This window comes from Neoarius graeffei, chromosome 19 (genome assembly GCF_027579695.1).
Source record: "Neoarius graeffei isolate fNeoGra1 chromosome 19, fNeoGra1.pri, whole genome shotgun sequence".
Taxonomy (NCBI): domain Eukaryota; kingdom Metazoa; phylum Chordata; class Actinopteri; order Siluriformes; family Ariidae; genus Neoarius; species Neoarius graeffei.
Genome location: NC_083587.1, coordinates 19,130,316 through 19,150,823, shown reverse-complemented (window position 1 = coordinate 19,150,823; position 20,508 = coordinate 19,130,316). Strand labels below are relative to the sequence as shown.

General features: G+C 44.5%; 1 protein-coding gene across 3 annotated transcripts in view; it reads right to left on the bottom strand.

The window, feature by feature from the left end:
- The window catches only part of rps6ka3b (ribosomal protein S6 kinase, polypeptide 3b), a 104,593-nt gene that overhangs the window by 45,396 nt on the left and 38,689 nt on the right, over window positions 1-20,508 (bottom strand). Inside the window, exon 1 of one of the 3 annotated variants that reach the window (XM_060899790.1) lies at window positions 16,620-16,723. The exons of the other annotated variants lie outside the window; for them this stretch is intronic. Coding sequence (XP_060755773.1) covers window positions 16,620-16,670 — 51 coding nt within the window. The 5' untranslated portion in view covers window positions 16,671-16,723. Of the gene's footprint in view, window positions 1-16,619; window positions 16,724-20,508 lie in introns of those variants that run through there. 3 annotated transcript variants of the gene reach the window in all.

Genomic DNA, 20,508 nt, shown 5'->3' with positions numbered 1-20,508 from the left:
TAATCCTAAATCACAACGCTTGCAAATTCTCAAGTGCGACTGGTTAGAATGTGTTGATTAATTTTCTAGGACAACGAGGATGAGGTGGAGCCCTGACGCCCAGGACGAACACATTTCCTGTCTTTATATCGGTCGATTCGACAACCAGACAAAGAAAGCAAACAACCCAACACACCTCTCGCAGCCCAGACATCCACCAGCAACCTGCTGACTGTTTGTCGAGCTCTCGGTTACCACTTTTCAACACTTTTATTCTGGTTCGTGCACCAAATTTTGAACCTTTCAGAGCATTTCGACCAAAAATGAGTCCAGAACCTGAAAAAGTTGGTTCCTAGTTGGAACCAAAACATAGCTGGTTTTTCCAGCATGAACCGTCACGACATCAGTGGGTGTATCAAAGCGGAACGCAACGGAAAAGGAAACATGTTCAGAAAAAAAAAAAAGGAACAAAAACAGAACAAAAAACTCGCAGGTAGTCGATGCACTCCGCCATCTTGTGACTACTGGTTACTCGCCCTCTGTTCATGATACATTACCATTGTTCTAATCAAAACTGGTGAAAATGTGGACCAGGTCGCTAACTGGCACCAAGGTTGAAAGAATCCTGAATGGAACCAGATCAAGAACCCGTTCCCTGTTGGTGGAAAAGGAGCATCAGAGGCGACATGACTCTCGCTGGCAATTCACACTCCTGTATTAACGTAACTAACAGACAGGAGGCAAAGTTGGAGGTGGCGGAGTTGAGGATGTTAAGGTTTGCGATGGGAGGTTGGACAGGATAAGGAATGAGCACATCAGAGGGACAGCACATGTGGAGAGCTTGGGAATGAAGCAAAGAGAGATGAGACTGGGATGGTATGGGCACATCCTGAGAAGAGATGCAGAGCATGTGGGAAGGGGAATGTTGAGGATGGAGCTGCCAGGCAAACGAAAACGAGGAAGGCCAAAGAGGAGATACATGGATGTGGTGAGAGAGGACATGAAAGTGGCAGGTGTGGTAGAGAAGCAGGCTTTCGTCTAAACGGGGGAACAGGGGCGCTGCGCCCTCTTACTCTCGGCGTGCGCCCCCTTACCGACTCCGTGAAAACATCCCAGCAACACTACGTGACAATGTGTCTGATCATCAAATACGTTATAATTGCTCAAAAAATATTCCAATCATAGTAGATACACCGCCAGACGGTGCAAAAACAATCCGAATTGGCGTTTTCCAGACTGAGGCGCCATGTTGTTTAGTTGTTTACTTGTCGCGGCTGCTCTCGCGAGATTTGACATGGGTTACATACAAGGTCAGCTGACTTGTAGAGCGAGATTTCTCGAGACTGAATGACCTTTCACCCACCGGCGCGGGAGCTTTTGACAGAAGTAGTTCGCGAGTTGTTTTTGTTGACACTTGGGCATTTAAAGATGTCATCCCGCGGCACGAAACGGAAGAAAGCCAAAGACTGTCCGGGGCAGAAGAAGATTACTTCTTTCTTTTTCAATGTTGACAGACAATTTGTTACAATTTCCCTCTCAGATAGCCTCAGAATGTCCCATTGGAGCATTTTTCAAAGGCTTTACACGGCGGGGGGGACAACCGGCACCATCTCCTCCCCCCCACCTGCTTCGCTCCCTCGCCACGGTGAGCGCCCTCATACTAAATTTTTCTAGAAAAAACCCTGGAGAAGGATGCGGAAGACAGGGAGCAATGGAGACGAAAGATCCGCTGTGGCGACCCCTAATCGGGAGCAGCCAAAAGAAGTAGTAGCATTAATGTAACTAACTGGCTTGTCTGACGGTACCAGCAAAAGTTTCACACACACCTTCTAATTCCATGTTTTTTCTTTATTTTTATTAATTAAAAGTAATGATGTCGTTTCTCTTTACTTAGCTGAGCGGTTCTTGACATAATATGGATTACTGCAGGTGTGGAACAGGACTATTTACTGTATTATTATTTACTCTTTGTTTGATCTCAAACGCATTAATAAGGCAAGAAACTCATCCACTAATTAACTTCTGACGAGGCACACCTGTTAATTGAAAGGCGTTCCAGGTGACGACCTCATGAAGCTGGTTAAGATAATGCCAATATTGCTGGGTTTCAGTCACGTGACTTTTCTTAGCAGTTTGAAGTGAAATAGCTGGTGGTCTAAACGGCTGCCGTAGTGCAAACAACTAGCGATAACTTATCAGAGTACGCTCGTAATCTAGAAGCCACTGCTGGCTTTAGATATATTCAGAAGATTGCTGTGTGCAATGGAATCGACCCCTACAGTCTGGGAAAGAAGGATTTGTCATACGATCTGGAAAACGACCCTTCAGTCGAGTTCCCCGACATCTCCAACTATCTGGTGTTGCAGACGTCCTTCTACACCGCAAAACAGATGAAAGCGTGGAAGAGTATGGAGGCTTACAACTTTTTTGTATGTGGCTGGGTAAAGGACCTCAGCATCAAGTTGCTGCCCAATGAATCCTGTATCGTTTTTGCCCGTGTAAGTGTGTTTTTTTTTTAAGCTTTTCGTTCGCGTCTTTACAACGAAGCGCTGCAAGTTGAAGTGTAAACAAACAACAGTTTGCTTGATTCTCACTTGTGTTGGCTCTTATCTCTCAGCTAAATCATTCACAAAGATCATCAGAAACCCCTTTAAAGACCTGGATCTTATGCCGCTTTTCCACTACAAACGCGGCTGAGTCGGGCTGAGCCGTGCCGTGCTGAGTCGGGCTGAGCGGGGCTGTTGGAGTTGCATTTCGACTACAACCGCGCTGAACCGTGCTGGCTGGAAGTGGGTGGACACATTGGGTGGAGTTAGCGAAAGTGGGTGGACGTCACGTGATGTCGTTAGGCGGCGCAAACAGTGACATCAGTGAGCTTTTAAGCGGTAGTCTCACGACCCGAATAGTAAACAATAAACCTGGAGGACATGGAGTCGTTAGTGTTGCTGGTCTTGGTGCTGTGGCTTGTTGTCACCGACAACGCCAACAGATACTGGCAAGAGCGTATAGATGAGGCGAGGCGCATAAGGCTTCATAATTCTGCTTCTTCCGGGTTTACAGATCCCAGCGTGCTCGCGGGGCGTGTGTGGGCGTGTGAGGACACTCCTCCTCACCAATCAGTGCATAGGGGAGTGTCTCCTCACGCCCCCAGCCTCACTCAGCTCGGTTTGGCTCACTTCAGCCCCACTCCAAAACCGTGCGAGTTTTGGGTGCCGAGTAAGGCTGAAGCGAGCCCAGTCGCGCCGCTCTGAGGTAGTCGAAACGTGAGCCGTGTTGGGCTGAAGTGAGCTGAAAAAGGGTAGTGGAAAAGGGCCATTAGTTAAATAAGACGGAGAAGTGGTCACGGTGCATTGTAACTGTACGGCTGGGGAAGAATTTTGTCGCGACCTTCATGCATACCGTATGGACTTTGTGAGGAGTAAACAAAGAAACAGCTGGGGACTTTAGCACTTCGGGACTAAAAAAGTACCGTAAAATAACGGCACATAGCAAGAAAAGTACTTGGAAAACACTGAGAGGGAAATACAAACCTTTCACCAAGTGACCACTGCAAACTCGAGCATGCTTCGACTCGGCTCCCTTTGATTTTACTGAGAGGTTCAAAAGCCACCTTTCTCCACGTCTTTTTGTGAAATCCTGTTCGTTCACCCTTTTTATTATTAGTTCACGGGGAACCCTGAAGAAACTTTTATCACTTTCACGGTTTGAACAACCTAAAACAATGCAAGCGTAAGGCATTTTTCATGCGAGCAATGCACCTTCTCCGTACAAACGCTTTGTCAACTGAGCTTTGGTAGACCACCAGCTAAATAACTAATGATGCGGATGTGACGTCACGTGAAACCCAACAATAGTGTACAAAGCGTCATCAAGGTAAACGCTGGATACGCTGAAGAATCTAAAATATCTAACACTGCGTTCACACTGCAAGGCTTAATGCTCAATTCCGATTTTTTTGTGAAATCCGATTTTTTTGTGAGGTCATTCACATTAACAAATATATGCGACTTGTATGTGATCCTCAGTATGAACAAAAAGCAACCTAAAAGTGTTCCGCATGCGCATTGCAGGATACGATGACGTCACACGCAGTGAGCATGGCCAGTGTTTACGGAAGTAACCTAAAGTTTCCTGTGTATGACAGTAGCCAGCATGGAGTACCTGGCGATGATGCAGTTGTTGTTGCGACGGAGCCAGAACATGCACAATAGCCTGATGTTAAGGAGGAGGTTGAGAAGGAAGAGGGCAAGGGTTTCGGCTCAGGCGTTCTGCAGGGTAGTGACCGCAACCTCCGTTCAAAGGAACATCAAAGCCACGTTGTTGTAACTTTTTTTGAGAGACCCGCCGCCTACTTCAGCGCAGAATAGTGACGTTTGTGGCTTGTTGATGACGTGTAAGTCGGATGAATGCGACCTGGCGGTTCAGACTGAAGTCGCATATGAAAAGAGCGGATAGGAATCGGAATTAGGACCACATATCCAAACGGCCTGGGTCGGATTTGAAAAAATCGGATCTGTGTCGTTCATATTGTCAATAAAAGATCGGATACAGGTCACATATGGGCGAAAAGATCGGATTTGAGTCACTTCAGCCTGCAGTGTGAACGTAGTGTAACATTTTCTTTTGAACACTTTTTTGTTTACCACATAATTCCATACATCTTCTAGAGGTTATGTCATACTTTTACCATCTTCAGTATTGTTCTACGATGTAGAAAATACATTTCGGAATACAGAAAACCCCATGAATGACGAGTAAGGGTGTACAAACTTTTGACTGGCACTGCATGGTATATTATATTGCATTATATTAGAGTCACCAATTTAAACTGAAACCTCAGACGAGGCAGCACTCGAGCTTTGATTTGCTTAGCTAATACAGTTATCCTTGCAGCACCCTGACGTTATCGTTTCTATAGTAACGACTAACACAAGGAGCGTCCTGTATAATCTCAGACGGATTAAAACAGGCTGAACTTTCATTTTAATGAGAAGAAAAAGAGATCAGAAGTTTCCGGTAAGTGGATGTTTATTACGATTTACAGAAATGCCCCTTTTCCACCAAATCAGTTCCAGGGCTGGTTCGGGGCCAGTGCTTAGTTTGGAACCGGGTTTTCTGTTTCCACTGACAAAGAACTGGCTCTGGGCCAGAAAAACCGGTTCCAGGCTAGCACCAACTCTCTGCTGGGCCAGAGGAAAGAACCGCTTACGTCAGCGGGGGGGCGGAGTTGTTAAGACCGACAACAATAACAAGACCGCGAAAGATCGCCATTTTTAAGCAGCGAGAAGCAGCAGCTGTACAAACGCGAAGTCATTTATTATTGTTGCTGCTGCTGCTTCTTCCGCGTTGTTTTTGCTTTGATATTCGCGCCAAGGTTTATGCAAACGTAGCGACGTAACTGACGTATACAGCGACGTAATGACGTATACAGCGACGTAATGACGTGTCTTCCCTTAGCACCGTGAGCTATGGAAAAGCAAACTGGTTCTCAGCTGGCTCGCAAGTTGAACGAGTTGTGAACCAGCACCAGCACCGGCCCCGAACCAGCCCTGGAACTGATTTGGTGGAAAAGGGGTAAAAGACACTCCAGTGTCGGCGCTTTGTAGCAGGCGGGATGTTTTCTTACACGGAAAGCACGACAAGCTGCATGTTTTTGCAAGAGAACTCCGAGAGGATAGTACGGACATGGGTTTTGCGTGTGTGTGTGTGTGAGAGAGAGATGTGGAGTTATGCAACACACCGGAACAGCTGTGAGGCCTCCTGGGCTCCAGTTACGCTTCTCTGGAAAGGTCAGTCTGTGTAAAGGCGTTGACAGGTTTCCACTCGTCTATAAGTAAAACCCCTCGAAGCAGAACAGCAGTATGGATCGGACATTCCGACCCTGACCCGGAGTTCACACGTCCAGACACCCGAGGGACACGTCTGCGCTTTGGAACTGAAGGAGAGCCAAACTAATGCGTTCATGGATTTTGTTTATTACCTTGAAATTTCTTACAAGTTTTATTCCAAAGCCTTATACAAAAGATGTTCCATCATTATTCTTATTATTATCTATAATAATATTATCCAAAAACCCTGCCAATATTCTTTTCAGCACTCCAGAATTTTCAGATCGATCAAAGTGAGGAATAAAAGGACAAAAAGTTGTAGAAAAAATTTTTTAAAACAAATTTATAGTCCTGTGCAAAAGTCTTAGGCACATGTAAAGAAATGCTGTCGATCAAAAACAGCTTAAAAAAATAATAATGAAATGTTTCAACATTATAGTATTTTTTTTTTTAAACAGTAATTGGTAAGCCATAGGTGGCACGGTGGTGTAGTGGTTAGCGCTGTCGCCTCACAGCAAGAAGGTCCGGGTTCGAGCCCCGGGGCCGGCGAGGGCCTTTCTGTGTGGAGTTTGCATGTTCTCCCCGTGTCCGCGTGGGTTTCCTCCGGGTGCTCCGGTTTCCCCCACAGTCCAAAGACATGCAGGTTAGGTTAACTGGTGACTCTAAATTGACCGTAGGTGTGAATGTGAATGGTTGTCTGTGTCTATGTATCAGCCCTGTGATGACCTGGCGACTTGTCCAGGGTGTACCCCGCCTTTCGCCCGTAGTCAGCTGGGATAGGCTCCAGCTCGCCTGCGACCCTGTAGAACAGGATAAAGCGGCTAGAGATGATGAGATGAGATGGAAAGCCATAATAAACGAAAAAGTCAATATTTGGTGAGAGACAAGACGACCCTTTGCTTTAAGGAAATGAGCTGTAGGGGAAGTCATGGCCTAATGGTTCGAGAAGCAGCTTTGGGATGAAAAGGTTGCCGGTTCGATTCCCTGGACCAGGCTGCTCTGGGTATGTTGTAAGTTGCTCTGGATAATAGCGTCTGCTAAACAAGCTGTAGGTTTTACTGAGCATCTTACAGAACCAGCCACAGTTCTTCTGGACACTTGGTCACACTCGCTTCATTTTACACCAAAACCCAGCAGCCTTGATTATGTTTTCTTTTTTAATCTGAAAAGTGGTAATATGCTGCTCGGATACAAACATTATTTTTCTTGTAACATTTAATTTTGTGCTGAGAAAAAAAAAAAAAAATACATTTGGACTCTAAAATGTTTTGACTCAGTAATGTAGAAGTCATAAAATAGAAATCTATAACAAAGGGTGCCAATACTTTTGCACAGCACTGTAGCTGTCCATATTAACACATGCTGCATGCTTCTTCAGTCTTTACTTTGTGGTTCGTTGCTTTATCCGTTACTAAATTAAAAATAATATGTGTCATGCCGGGCGGCACGGTGGTGTAGTGGTTAGCGCTGTCGCCTCACAGCAAGAAGGTCCTGGGTTCGAGCCCCGGGGCCAGCGAGGGCCTTTCTGTGCGGAGTTTGCATGTTCTCCCCGTGTCCGCGTGGGTTTCCTCCGGGTGCTCCGGTTTCCCCCACAGTCCAAAGACATGCAGGTTAGGTTAACTGGTGACTCTAAATTGACCGTAGGTGTGAATGTGAGTGTGAATGGTTGTCTGTGTCTATGTGTCAGCCCTGTGATGACCTGGCGACTTGTCCAGGGTGTACCCCGCCTTTCGCCCGTAGTCAGCTGGGATAGGCTCCAGCTCGCCTGCGACCCTGTAGAAGGATAAAGCGGCTAGAGATAATGAGATGAGATGAGATGGGATGTGTCATGCCCTTTTTTGACTTTGGAATTTTTTTATGAATTTATAGCTCACTGTATTGTATCATTATATATAATTATATTTAATTACAACATATTAAATATAGCCGAGCTCAAAAGTTCACACCCTGTCTGGTTTCTGAGTAGGAGAGGGGGGAAAAAAAAACCCTTACAAAAACAGAAAGAAGGCGGCGTAGGTAGAATCCTCCAAGACAAAAGAAAATCTACGCAAATGACTAATTTAAAAATAACCAAAAGAAACTATTGAGCTGCGTGTATAATAATACTGGAACGTTTATGAACCTGACCCTGTATAATCCAGCTCGTGACTTGGAAATCGATCATGCGCCGTCGTATTTACATGACGTTTCAGTTCGTGTCTGTTCAGAGGAATTATGAGGTCAACTAGACTGCATTTCCGCAGAGAAAATGCAAAGTGTGCTTGCTGAGCTGTAGCAGAACAGCAATCATGCTAAAAGCTAGCATGCCAACATGCTAACAACTAGCATACTAACATGTTAATGCTAACATGCTAATAGATAACATGCTATTTGTTAAAATTCTAACACTTAAAGGCTAATATGCTGACAGCTATCATGCTAACAGGCTAGTATGTTAACTTTTAGCATGCTAACACACCGAGGGTGACATGCTAACATGCTCAGGAGAACTTTGCATGCTACCATGCTAATCCTAACATGTTAACCGCTCTCATGATAACATGGTAATGGCGAACATGCTAACAACTCGTGAGCCAAGAGCAGGCATGATATCGTAATGGATAACATGCTAACAGTTCATGGTACACGTGAATGCTTATATGCTAATTGCTATCGTGTGCGCGCGTGTAAGTATTCCTAATAAAGTGGCCATTGAGTTGAAGTTGATTTGCTGTCAAAGTCTCAAATGAGCAGATCCTTGCCAAATGCATCATCACCTATGGGGGAAGGGAGGAATGACTCAGTCGAGCTTCCATTGATTAGCGGCAAAATGGAGAAAAAACGGACGGATGAAAGGCAAGACAAAGCCGAGTGCGGGTCAGAACCGATATCATGTGTGTGATGGTGATTTGGCCTGAGGTGCCGTATGAAGTTTGGTGGATGTGTGGTGAAGTGTTACTGAGCAAAACTCCATTCATTTGAATGGGGCCAAAAATCAATGGAAGCCAATGGAGGTAAAAAGAGATGCGTGAAAACCAAGGAAAAGACGAGTGCAGGTCTCAGATGAGGGGATGGATCTGTGCAGGGACTTGGCCTGAGGCATCAAGTGAAGTTTCTTGAAGTTTGGTCACTTGGTTAAAAAAATTGATGGAGAGTGAAAGTTTTTCTCCTGAAACACCATTCATTTTCAATGGGGACAAAAATCAATGCAAGCCTATGGAGGAAAAAGGGATGAGCAAAAAGAAAGGAAAAATATGAATGCGGGTCAGAACCAATTTCATGTATGTGTCGAGGGAGTTGGCCTCATGTGTAAATCACATGAGGTTTGGTGCATCTGCGATGGAGCGTGTCCGAGTAGGACGATTCGATTCATGAGCCCTATTCATTCTCTATGGGAAAAAAACCAAAAGAAAAACGACAAGAACGGGCACGTTGATCCAAAAGCTGTATAGAAAGCACACTACACCACTTCGGGCCAGACGTCTCAGAGTTGGAACAGTGTCTATGTCGAATGCCCTAGGAGGAGTAGTGGATCCAAAAAACGTGTCGGAATAAGGCAGAATAACTAAACTTAACAACAACAATAGGTGTGCTTGCCGTGTGCTTGAGCAAGCACACTAATAAAAAACAACGAAATGAGCAAAGTTAATCACAATGAGTAATTAAAACATGACGGCAAAACAAACATCGAGGACCAAAGTTCGCTAAAATGAGCGAAAAGCTCGTCATTTGTGCCAAGACATGACGGGTAGAAAACAAATTTTTTGTATAAATTATAGCATGTCTACTCTTAAGTCAGCAGTAAGGTGTCTCTTTCTCCGAATTTTCTGAAACTTAGCAATGCTGAAGAAGGCTTTAAGCTCCGCCCACTTCACGTAGCTCCGAAAAACTCGCATTAACGTCTCCTTTATGATGATCTACACGTCAGTTTCCTTTAAAAACCCTGATAAACCACATTTACGACTGTGGAAATATATGAAATCGTATTTGACACTTTAGACGGACGGCACGCTTTCATGAAATTTCACTCTTATCTGTTTAGAAGCTGTTAGATTTATGATGGTTTTCATACAGAAAAAGTATAAAACAGCAAAAGACTTTCCAACAAACATTTATCTGAAGTGTGTGTTCGGAGTGAAATATCGAACCAAGGCTAGATATTTGGTTTCATGACGAAGCAAATGTATGCATACTTGATTAACCGAGGGCTCACTGCAGTAAAATTATAATCAAGGGTGTTTGTTGTGTAAATCACAGCTGGATGTTTATAAAAATAAATCTGTCTGGTGTCGCGTCATCTGCTCGAGTCCTTTCCTCATGTGCGAAAGGGGCGGAACTAATACGTGAAGAAGGGAAGCAAGATAAGCTCTCCCCTTTTAGTTATGCTGTCATAGTTAGTTGCCGGAGTCCCTGCTTGTACTCCGTGCAATATGTATACCGTTCCTACTTATTCAGGTGACATTGGGCATACCTAACAACCTCCCCAAAAAAATCTGTCCCTCTGAGGCTACATCCACACGACAACGAGATTTTTTTTTTTTTTTAAATATCGCGTCCACATGGGCAACGGATCAGTAAAATATCAGGTTCATATGGCAACGCAACGCTTGCTGAAACTGATGCAATACACATGCCACACCTCTACGTGCGCTGTAAGACGGTCCCATCGGAGACACCAGAACAATAGAAGTAGACGCATGCGCATAAACCCCTTCTTCTGTAGCATTAGCCACATAAAGTCTTGATTATTAATCAGTAGCGTAAAACGAAAGACGCGGAAAGAGGAATGAATGGGGGTAGATGGAAGCCGGTACGCCAACATTCCGATATCCTCCAGAATTCTTTAATGGTCTGGAATAAATTGAATGCTACACGTTGATGGATTACTTTGTTCTTCTACGCCCTTTTTGAGGAATGTATTGTCGGACTTAAACCAACATCTGAAGAGGTGAGAGCGCTCCTTTTTTTTTTCCCTATTTTTGCTGGCGGGATTGTTTTTGTTTTTGGAAAGCAGTGAAAATATTTTGTAAGCGTGTTTCACGAACCAAGTTATAGGATTTGTTGACAACTCGCATCGAGTTCGTTACACTTCTACCCGGCGTGAAGCACTGACAGTCATGTGGTTGTGACGTCATCGTAAACAAATCCGTTCTACGCATCCAGACGACTTCGCAACGGCGCCGTTGCCAGATTTTTCCACTCTGGAACCCGTTCTCAAAAGATTTCGTTTTGGGGCACCCAAAACGCCGGTGCCGTGTGGACGCCAGGCCGAAACGATAAACAATTTTATCAGATTCACCTGAATCCGTTGCCGTGTGGACAGGGCCTGAGTTACATATCAATCCTGGGATCGAGATGCTGACCTCTTCTGCTCCTCAGACCTGCCTGATCCATCCTGGTGCCCTGTGTCTAGTTGGAGTCTCATCGCATCACTCCTGTAGAGGACGGCCCCATGTGGACAGTTGAAAGTTACACCTGGAAGATGCTCTGGACTCTTACAGTAATGCTTTTATGGCTGAGGACTGCAGTTGACTTGCTAACTTTAGGACTGCAGTTGTCATGAACAGTTTTGCACTCAAGTTTCCATCAATGAAGAGTTACAACATCAACGAAACTGTCTTCATGTTAAAACTGTTAATGTTATAGTCATGTTGTCTGTTGTTGCCCAAATGAGGATGGGTTCCCTTTTGAGTCTGGTTCCTCTCGAGGTTTCTTCCTCATGTCGTCTGAGGGAGTTTTTCCTTGCCACCGTCGCCACAGGTTTGCTCATTAGGGATAGATTAGGGACAAAATTAGCTCATGTTTTAAGTCGTTCAAATTCTGTAAAGCTGCTTTGCGACAATGTTTATTATTAAAAGCGCTATACAAATAAACTTGACAAGCAAACTCAGGCCGTGTACACACGTAGCCGGGTATTTTTAAAACCGAACATTTCCCCCCTCTCCGTTTATAAAAATGTTTTATCCACACCACCTCGTCTTCGAAAAAAATCCCTTTCACACATAACCGAACATCTGCGTTTTCAATCACATTCATAAGCATTCCAAACCTGTAGATGGCATTATTTCCCCAAATCCTACCCCCTAATCACATCAGAATAGCCCTCTGTTGGCGTCACTTCCGCCTAAACATAAAACATGGCGCCAAGCTCGTTCGTCTGGACAGACTCGGAGACAGAATTGCTTCTAAACACAATTTTGGAGTATAAACTTCAAAAGACGCAAGAAAACGTTGATTGGGAATCTTGTCAGTAGTTGGGCTTCTAAAATTAAACATGTAAATAGCACCTGCACAATAATTAATGCGTTCAAGGCACTACTCCGATCTATTACTCTTTGTCCATGCTTAATCTGGCTTCTGCAGTAAACAAAGGTCGCACGTTTGACGTCAGGGCAGATTTGTTGTCATTTTTTTGGCGCGGATTGTGACGTTCTAAAACGCAAAACTCCGGTTATCTCTATGTAGTGAAAATTCATTATGTCTGATAATTATAACTATTCTTTTAAGTTCGTTTCTTAAGACACGTATTTTTAAGTATGTTACCTCGGTTGTTAATCAGAGGTAACATACGTAAGTGGGCGCAGAGGACGATGAACCGGGATGACGGAGCATACGCGCTGTCACACACCTGGAGCGCAGTCCTGGGCCAGCGACCTGACAGCAGGAGGCGTGGACTACCTGTCAAATTGGGCGGGACGTTCACGCCTCCATAGAGTAACATCAGCTGATAAGGCACGTCACCACTCGACATCTGGTGACTGTTTTGAAGAAGGCGGAAGTGTTCGCCGAAACTGTCAACAACCGAGGTAACATACTTAAAAATCCGGTTATCTCTGTCTACACGAAAAGGCGTACACGGAGTTTTCAAAAATCTTCACTTTGCCCGGAGTTTTTTTTAAATATTCGTTTTTGATGCGTTTTCATGTGGATGACAGGCCAAAACGTAGAAAAATATCTTCGATTTAGCAGATACCCGGCTACGTGTGGACGGGGTCTTAGTGCAGAGATTCTTCGAACCCCTAGGTTTCAGATTAAGCTTTACTTTTCCTTGATGTCTTACGTCACAGAGAGAGAGAGAGAGAGAGAGAGAGAGAGACTTAATTTATATCTACATTTCCGAGCCAAGGACAGGACAATCGATTAAACTAATCAATTATAAATGAGCTCAATGAATCACGTGGTATAATCTGTGCCTCCAGCGTAAGCTCACTCTGGAACATTTCCCCTGATGGAAAAAGAGTCTGAATCATAACTTTGGTTTCTAAATATAGGCACAAAAGTGAGTGGAGGTATTTATAAAAAAAAAAAAACCCTCTCAATTCAGGTCACAGTCTGCATGCTTCCGTTTTTTCAGTCTATAGACGACAAAAAAAAAAAAAGCATTTGTATACATGTATGCACACCGAAACAAAAGCCGACATAGTTCTTTAAAAAAAAAAAAGAAAGAAAAAGCATGCTTGTTGAGACGGGGGTTTTTCCATCTCGCAGGCGATTTGCTCATTCACACCCATGACCTTATAAACTGAACTGCGTGTATGAAGAGGACAGAGACGGAGGAGTCAGATGTGTGACTCATGAAGAGGGGAAATAAATAAATAAATAAATAAATAAATATTCAGTTCAGGGTGAATCAGAAGGTCATTCAGGTTGTACATAAATAAAAGATGGGGGTGACGATGCTGCTGCTGCTGCTGCTGATGCTGTAGGAACTCCTCTCTCACAGGGTTGTGGTCTGAAACTCCTCTCACACTCGGCACGATCTGTATTAAACGCAGATGTGTTTTTGATGGAGCCGCTCTGGTGATGTGTTGAACGTCAGAAAGATCCCTGTAACACGGCCTGATGGCAGAGTGAGCGATTAGCGAGGAGTGTCTCTCTGCTTGCACAATGATTCCATACATCATCAACATCTGATGGATAAAAGAAAAGTAATACTGAAGCAAAAAAGTATTCGCTCTGTCGAGCGTCGGGTCGCCTTTGACACCATCGCTCGGAGTGATAGACCAAGAGGCCACGCCTCCTTCACTTTGACAGACAAGCTGGCCATGCTACATTCAGATCGACATGTAGAAAAGCCACGCCTTCTTTCCTTGGACTGACAGAGTAAAACACCTTCACAAAAGCCACGCCTCCTTTACTCGGATGAGTACGTACAGAGACCACGCACGCTTCACTTAGATTGACAGGTACAGCGACAGACGCCATGTGTCCTTCGCTCTGAGTCACAAGGACTAAGGTCATGCCTGCTTTACCTGGGCTTTGAAATGCAAAAGCCACGCCTCCTTTACCTGGGCTTTGAAATGCAAAAGCCACACCCTGTATAGAGGATGTGGAGTCACGTGACCCGCACGCGTGTACTCCGCCCACTCCGGCATATTGGACGGCATCAGGATAGTTTACCTTGCGCGAGCGTAATGGATCCAGGGAGTAATCCCCAAGAAAATTCGGAAAATACCCCATCTACATCGCGTGATTACTTGTCTAAGTTTGTTCAGCATCTTGAAGGTGACGTGAGGCAGCGTTACGTGGAAAAGTGTTCCAGGTTGGGGATTGCAGATCCGTACAACTTGCCGCAATCCTTGTTCAGGGAAATTCGGAGCTGCGGTGCTGGCGATTTGCCCGATCTGGCCTACCACGACATTTACAATTTTCTCGTTAATCGTGAATCGTGTTACACTGGCAAAGCCCTCGAAGCTTACAAGAGCCTGGAAGCTTATAAATATTTTGTTGCGGGATAGGTCTCTCAACTATACCTCTGGAAGGTTCCGAAGAAGAATGTCTACTTGATAACCTCACGGGTAAGTGGCATTAAGACGTTTATCATAGACTATGCAGGACGTTTTATCGTAAGAATGTTCGAAATTTAAACTCAGTTCCAGATAATGACAGGGTTGTAAATATGTATGTTTTTGTCTGAAAAACAGGAAATCAGAAAGCTGCGCACATTTGCGCAGCTTCCGCGAAAACGTGGACAGCTTTCTGATTTACTGTTTTCTTCTCATACTTCCTATTTTTCATGGACTCTAATGCGTTTGCTTATTTAGTAATTTTAATACAGAATTTACTCTGATGAAATTATTCAGACACTCCAACGCCCCCCCTAAAAAAAAAAATCGGATCTGCGCGATTCAGCCGTGAAAAAGGCGGCATCCGCCGTTTGCATCCCTGTTTAAACTCATAGGTTAACCTACTGGGCGGCACGGTGGTGTAGTGGTTAGCGCTGTCGCCTCACAGCAAGAAGGTCCGGGTTCGAGCCCCGGGGCCGGCGAGGGCCTTTCTGTGCAGAGTTTGCATGTTCTCCCCGTGTCCCCGTGGGTTTCCTCCGGGTGCTCCGGTTTCCCCCACAGTCCAAAGACATGCAGGTTAGGTTAACTGGTGACTCTAAATTGACCGTAGGTGTGAATGTGAGTGTGAATGGTTGTCTGTGTCTATGACCTGGCGACTTGTCCAGGGTGTACCCCGCCTTTCGCCCGTAGTCAGCTGGGATAGGCTCCAGCTTGCCTGCGACCCTGTAGAACAGGATAAAGCAGCTACAGATAATGAGATGATGAGGTTAACCGACTTTAACCGGCTAATGAGGCTCGGTGGTCGGTCAAGATTTTTTTTTTTAGTTTTCGCCATCCCTACTATGGATTGGCCTTTCAAAGGCATATATGAGCCAAAAAGATAAAACATTGTCATAGACTAGGCCAGGGTAGTAGGGCTAGGCACAGCCATTTTAAACGTTACAGACTGTCTAGTTTCGAAGTATGCAGCTATCATTCAATCCGAAAATCAACTTAACAGATGCACTAGGAGTATTGAATTAGAAGATTACACCAAATGCTGAATAAGATATAACCGTTCTCGAAAGATCTACTCCCACACACTTGATAATTAGAACGGGTTCGTCTAAGTTCTATGCGCGGCCATGCCGTCCAAAATGGCGGATAATGAATATCACGTGACGTCACGTGCACGCTCTATACTGGGAACGATCGATACAAAAGCCACACCTCTTTCACCTGGACTCACAGACAGTCCTCCATCGTCACCAAGGCCACGCCTCCGTCACTTTGACTGAAGGATCAAGGACTCATTTTTAGACATTTCCAGACACCCTCAGTAACTTGACAGACTTGGGGGGGGGGGGGGGGGGGGGGGGAGTTCTTCAGTAATAATTCAGATTCATTTCCCAAAATTCAACCTTCATACACAGTGTTCCATTACTGTCACTTGCAAAATATCTCGATACAAATAATGATGCACTGTCCACAGGGTCTGACACACACACACACACACACACACACACACACACACCACTGTCTCTTCTGACTCATCTCATTACTGTAAATCTTCTCTGAAGTCTATTGATAAGGAACTTCAGTAACGCTCAGGATGGAGAGAGAACGTTTGCTAATTACTGGGTGCCCATCATGAGAACCGATGCCAAGACTGTGGATTTGATGCCAACAAGCGCCACAACGATGTTCAACTTTCATCAAGTTAAGAGCGAGCATGTGAAAGAAATGAAGCAAAAAAAAAAAAAAGACAGAAGCGAGTCCAGATCATATCGTGGGAGTTTTTTGATGTGGTTCTCTGTGGTGGACATCAACTCAGAATAGAAGTCATCATCCCGCCGGAGGCAGACTTACCCAGAGGAGGGGGCATCGACTATAGTGCCCTCTTGCTAACTTTGTGCTTAGTCCCGTTCTCTCCTTCTCGTTTTTTTCAGAAATGGATATTTCATCCGAGAAGATCAATCGAGAAGAACCCAGCAGATGTAAGGTTTAAAGCGGATCTAGGAATCAAGAGTTCAGGAAAGCGCTCTCAGTGTGAAAGTGAAAAGCCTACCCGTGTGAATTTCTGTCTGAAGCGCGAAGGAAACATCTTCAGCATCTTCATGTCTTCACATCAGTCCCCCAGCACTGCAGCCGGCTGGGAATGAAACTCGCGGACGGTACAGGCTAGACGCTGAGGCAGCCTGGCAGAAGCCACTCCACCCATGTGTGCTCATACATACTACACAAAAGAAACAGCAGAGGAAGGGCCTGCCCAGGAAAGGCCTCGAGCTGCTGGTCAGCACTGAGATTAGAGCATGTCCTGTCCATGTTCCCCTGGCAACATCTGCACAGGAAGAGGCACAGCTGTTCAGACAGAGCATCTCGGTCATTCTCAAAAGGTTTCCACTACCTCACACACACACACGCGCTTCTGATCCTGAACATGAAATCAGCTTGGCCTTTATGGGAATACAAGTAAAAGGGGCGGGCTTCAGGGTTCGAGTTGCCGATTTTTTTTTTTTGACCCAACAGCAATACTACAAAATGCGAATACCTTCAAGATTTAGTCACACAGTAAACCGGCTCCAGAACGCACGGCTGTTGAGATAACAAGCGAAGGTAAAAAGGCCACAGCCTTGAATGACCATCAAATGCTTCTGGTGCTTTGCTTTCCGAGTGTATGAGGATGTCTGTCGGAAGACTTAGCTCCTCGTTGGTTTCCTGTCAGTTGCTCTAGAGCGGAGGTACACTTCCTGCACGGTGAAACTTATGCTGAATGGACAGAACCCTATCTGTACAAGCCTCAGCAGGAACAATGCATCGGTGCTTTCCTTTCTCCCTGTCAAGTTCCACCTAATAAAACTCTGAAGGGCGTCAGATATCAAAGCAGACAAAGCAAGAGATACATCGGACTAAAGCCAGATGTATAGCTCATACGCACTAAAAAAGAACTTCTCATCTATGACAAGGTTGTGTTCTCAGGTCGCAATGTGTACGGCTTCCCAAACCAACTGGACCAAAGATCATGTGACCGCCTGAGGGAGAATGCTGCTTTTCTTTTTTTTTTTTTGTCCTCCCCCCCAAGCTTTACTCATAAATATGGAGGAGCAGGATGAACAAGACGCAGACATTGTATGTGGATTTCCAGATCTTTGAGACAAATTAAGAAAAGATGTTAAAATGTTTGCAAATGCATGGTATGAAATTGTGAAAGAACTAGAATCCTGAACGGTCAGTCAAATATTCTGACTTGTCCTATAAAAACAAACCAATATATTGGGGGGTTGAAAATAGATCCTTACAGCGTCCTTTAGTTTGTCGGTCTTGGAGTCCATGGATCGGGTTCAAAATTCTACGACAGTACATGGAGATCCCTAAGGCAGGGAGAGCATTTCTCTTTCAGCGAGGGTTCTACAGAGGTATGGAATCAATTTTGTGCCAAAATGTTCATACAATACTTTTGAAATATCAAACAAAAACGACAAATCAAAATACAAAAAAACAGAGTCAATTTTTTTAGACTGGCAAACAAATTATTCGTGTAATCGTGCAAAATATCAGTCTATTACTCTTCAGAAACCTTTTATTTTTGTTCCGCGTCTTTCTCAGTTTTGTTTGACGTAATTTATTTTGGTTGCGATTCCAGCTCTCGTTTGCGCTCCCTGAGTTTTGGCACAAACTTGACGTGTGGGCGGGCTGTCCAGGAACACATTCCCATTGGCTAACTTGTGTTTGACTGACAGCTACGCTCAGCCATTCCCCCGGAGGCTGTTGCGGTCACTGTTTGACGAGTGACCGATCCATTGACCGTAAACAAGGATGGAGTGGACTTCAGTGGCGACTATGATATTGAATTAATTCAACAAAGTGTAAATTCAATATCATAGTCGCCACCGAAGTCCACTCGATCCTTGTTTACCGTCAATGGATCGCTCACTCCTCAAACAGTCCGCCAGAATCCGAGTAGGGAATGGCTGAGCGTAGCTGTCAGTCAAACACAAGTTAGCCAATGGGAATGCATTCCTGGACAGCCCACCCACACGTGAAGTTTGTGCCAAAACTCAGGGAGCACAAACGAGAAAGCTGGAATCGCAACCAAAATAAATTACGTCGAACAAAACTGAGAAAGACGCGGAACAAAAATAAAAGGTTTCTGAAGAGTAATAGACTGATATTTTGCACGATTACACGAATAATTTGTTTGCCAGTCTAAAAAAAATTGACTTTTTTTTGTATTTTGATTTGTCGTTTTTGTTTGATATTTCAAAAGTACTGTATGAACATTTTGGCACAAAATTGATTCCATACAGAGGAAGCTTAAAGGAGAGACGCAGAACCATGGCCTCACTCTTTGAATGGCACAGGAATAGTTTTAAGCGTTAACAATAAATCTAATATTGTCATTTTTACGATTAAAGTGATTCATATAGGTAGCGGTCCGAGTGAATGACCTTGACATCTGTGACGTCACAGCAGGAAGGCTATCGGTCTCATCGCCATTTCCGCTATACTAAAACAGAGTTGACTGCAACTTCGAGCTTCCATTTTGAGCTAATTTATCGCCATGCCACGTAGACGTGTTGCTGGCGAGTGCAGCAACACGACAGAAGGTGGATTTACGTTGCATTCATGGCCCAAGAATGTTCAAACTGCAAAGATTGGGACGCGTTTTGCACGTTGGGCAGCTACGAAGTGGTCTCTCCTCTGCTGTGCACATTTTACTGAGGACTTGTACGAGACCTCTGATCTGTTGAGGAGCGTTGGCTATAAGCCCATATTGAAAGAGGGTTCAGTACCAACAAGTAAGGAAAAGAAAACTATAAGAAAAGGAAAGTAAGTTCAGATGCACCAGTTCTCCCGGAGTGTGAGCCGAGGGTTGTTGGTAAAACCTGGGATGGAACAGGACGTGACATATTATCGCTCGGGCAGTGACCTCTCTGTGGTTGTTGCTAAAACCGGTGACATCCCATCCCAGGTTTTAGTAATTGCCTGAGCTGAGCAGTAATGGCGGAGTACTCAGTATGGAGAAAATAGAGAATGAGTGGAGCAGCCGTCTGATTTCTCTGCTGGATATGCTCGCCTCAGCAACAATATCTCGCCCTTACGTGGAAGAAGCGAATGAACAGAGAACTGAACAAACAACTGAAAGTCAGATTGTTTCAAAAACAATCAGCCACAAGCTCAGCCTTCAAGAAGCGAGAACATAGACGGGTAAGCTCCGACTCTTATTTGGATACAAAACACCACGTTGTTTACCTGCATGTAGATTAATACACGTAACTTGTATTGTGTGTTTAAGTTACCGGTATAAGATGATTTAATTTGCTTCAGAATGTGATTGTCTCAGTTCATCTGATTATTTAATTAGCCTTTTACGTTTTATCAGTGAAAACGCATGCATGTACATGTATGCTGCATAAGTTATAGCACCCATCCTGTTTTAATCAGAGTCAACCCACAATCAATGAAGTCAAATCAGTCTTAGTTGAGCAAGTCGGTAACGGGATTTCTTACTTTCACCATAAATTTTTATTTATATGACGTTGGTCTATAGCTGTCAGAGGCCTCGGCCTTAAAACCGGTTCCCGCTGTGACGTCACACGCTCAGGGCTGGCTGGCTCAGCGGGGCAGCTCCAATGCCAACTTTGCGGTCGATTTTAACTCCCAAATATATTTTTTTTATTCCCATTTACTATCCACTCAGAAATGTATTTAAAAATAAAAAGGTTCTGCGTATCTCCTTTAAAAGACCCTCCACTATCCGAGGAACCCTCGATCGGTGTAGCTGTGTGGTCCTGTTTGTCCAGGAACGATAGAAGAGCTTTTGTTTTTTGAAGTATATGGTAAAAAGGGTATCTTGTTTGCAATCTGCATGTCGCGCAAGTATGTGAACGTATTCCGATCTGTTCAAAAGGCAGGCTCATCTACATTCCGCCACATCTACATCTCACTCCAGAAAG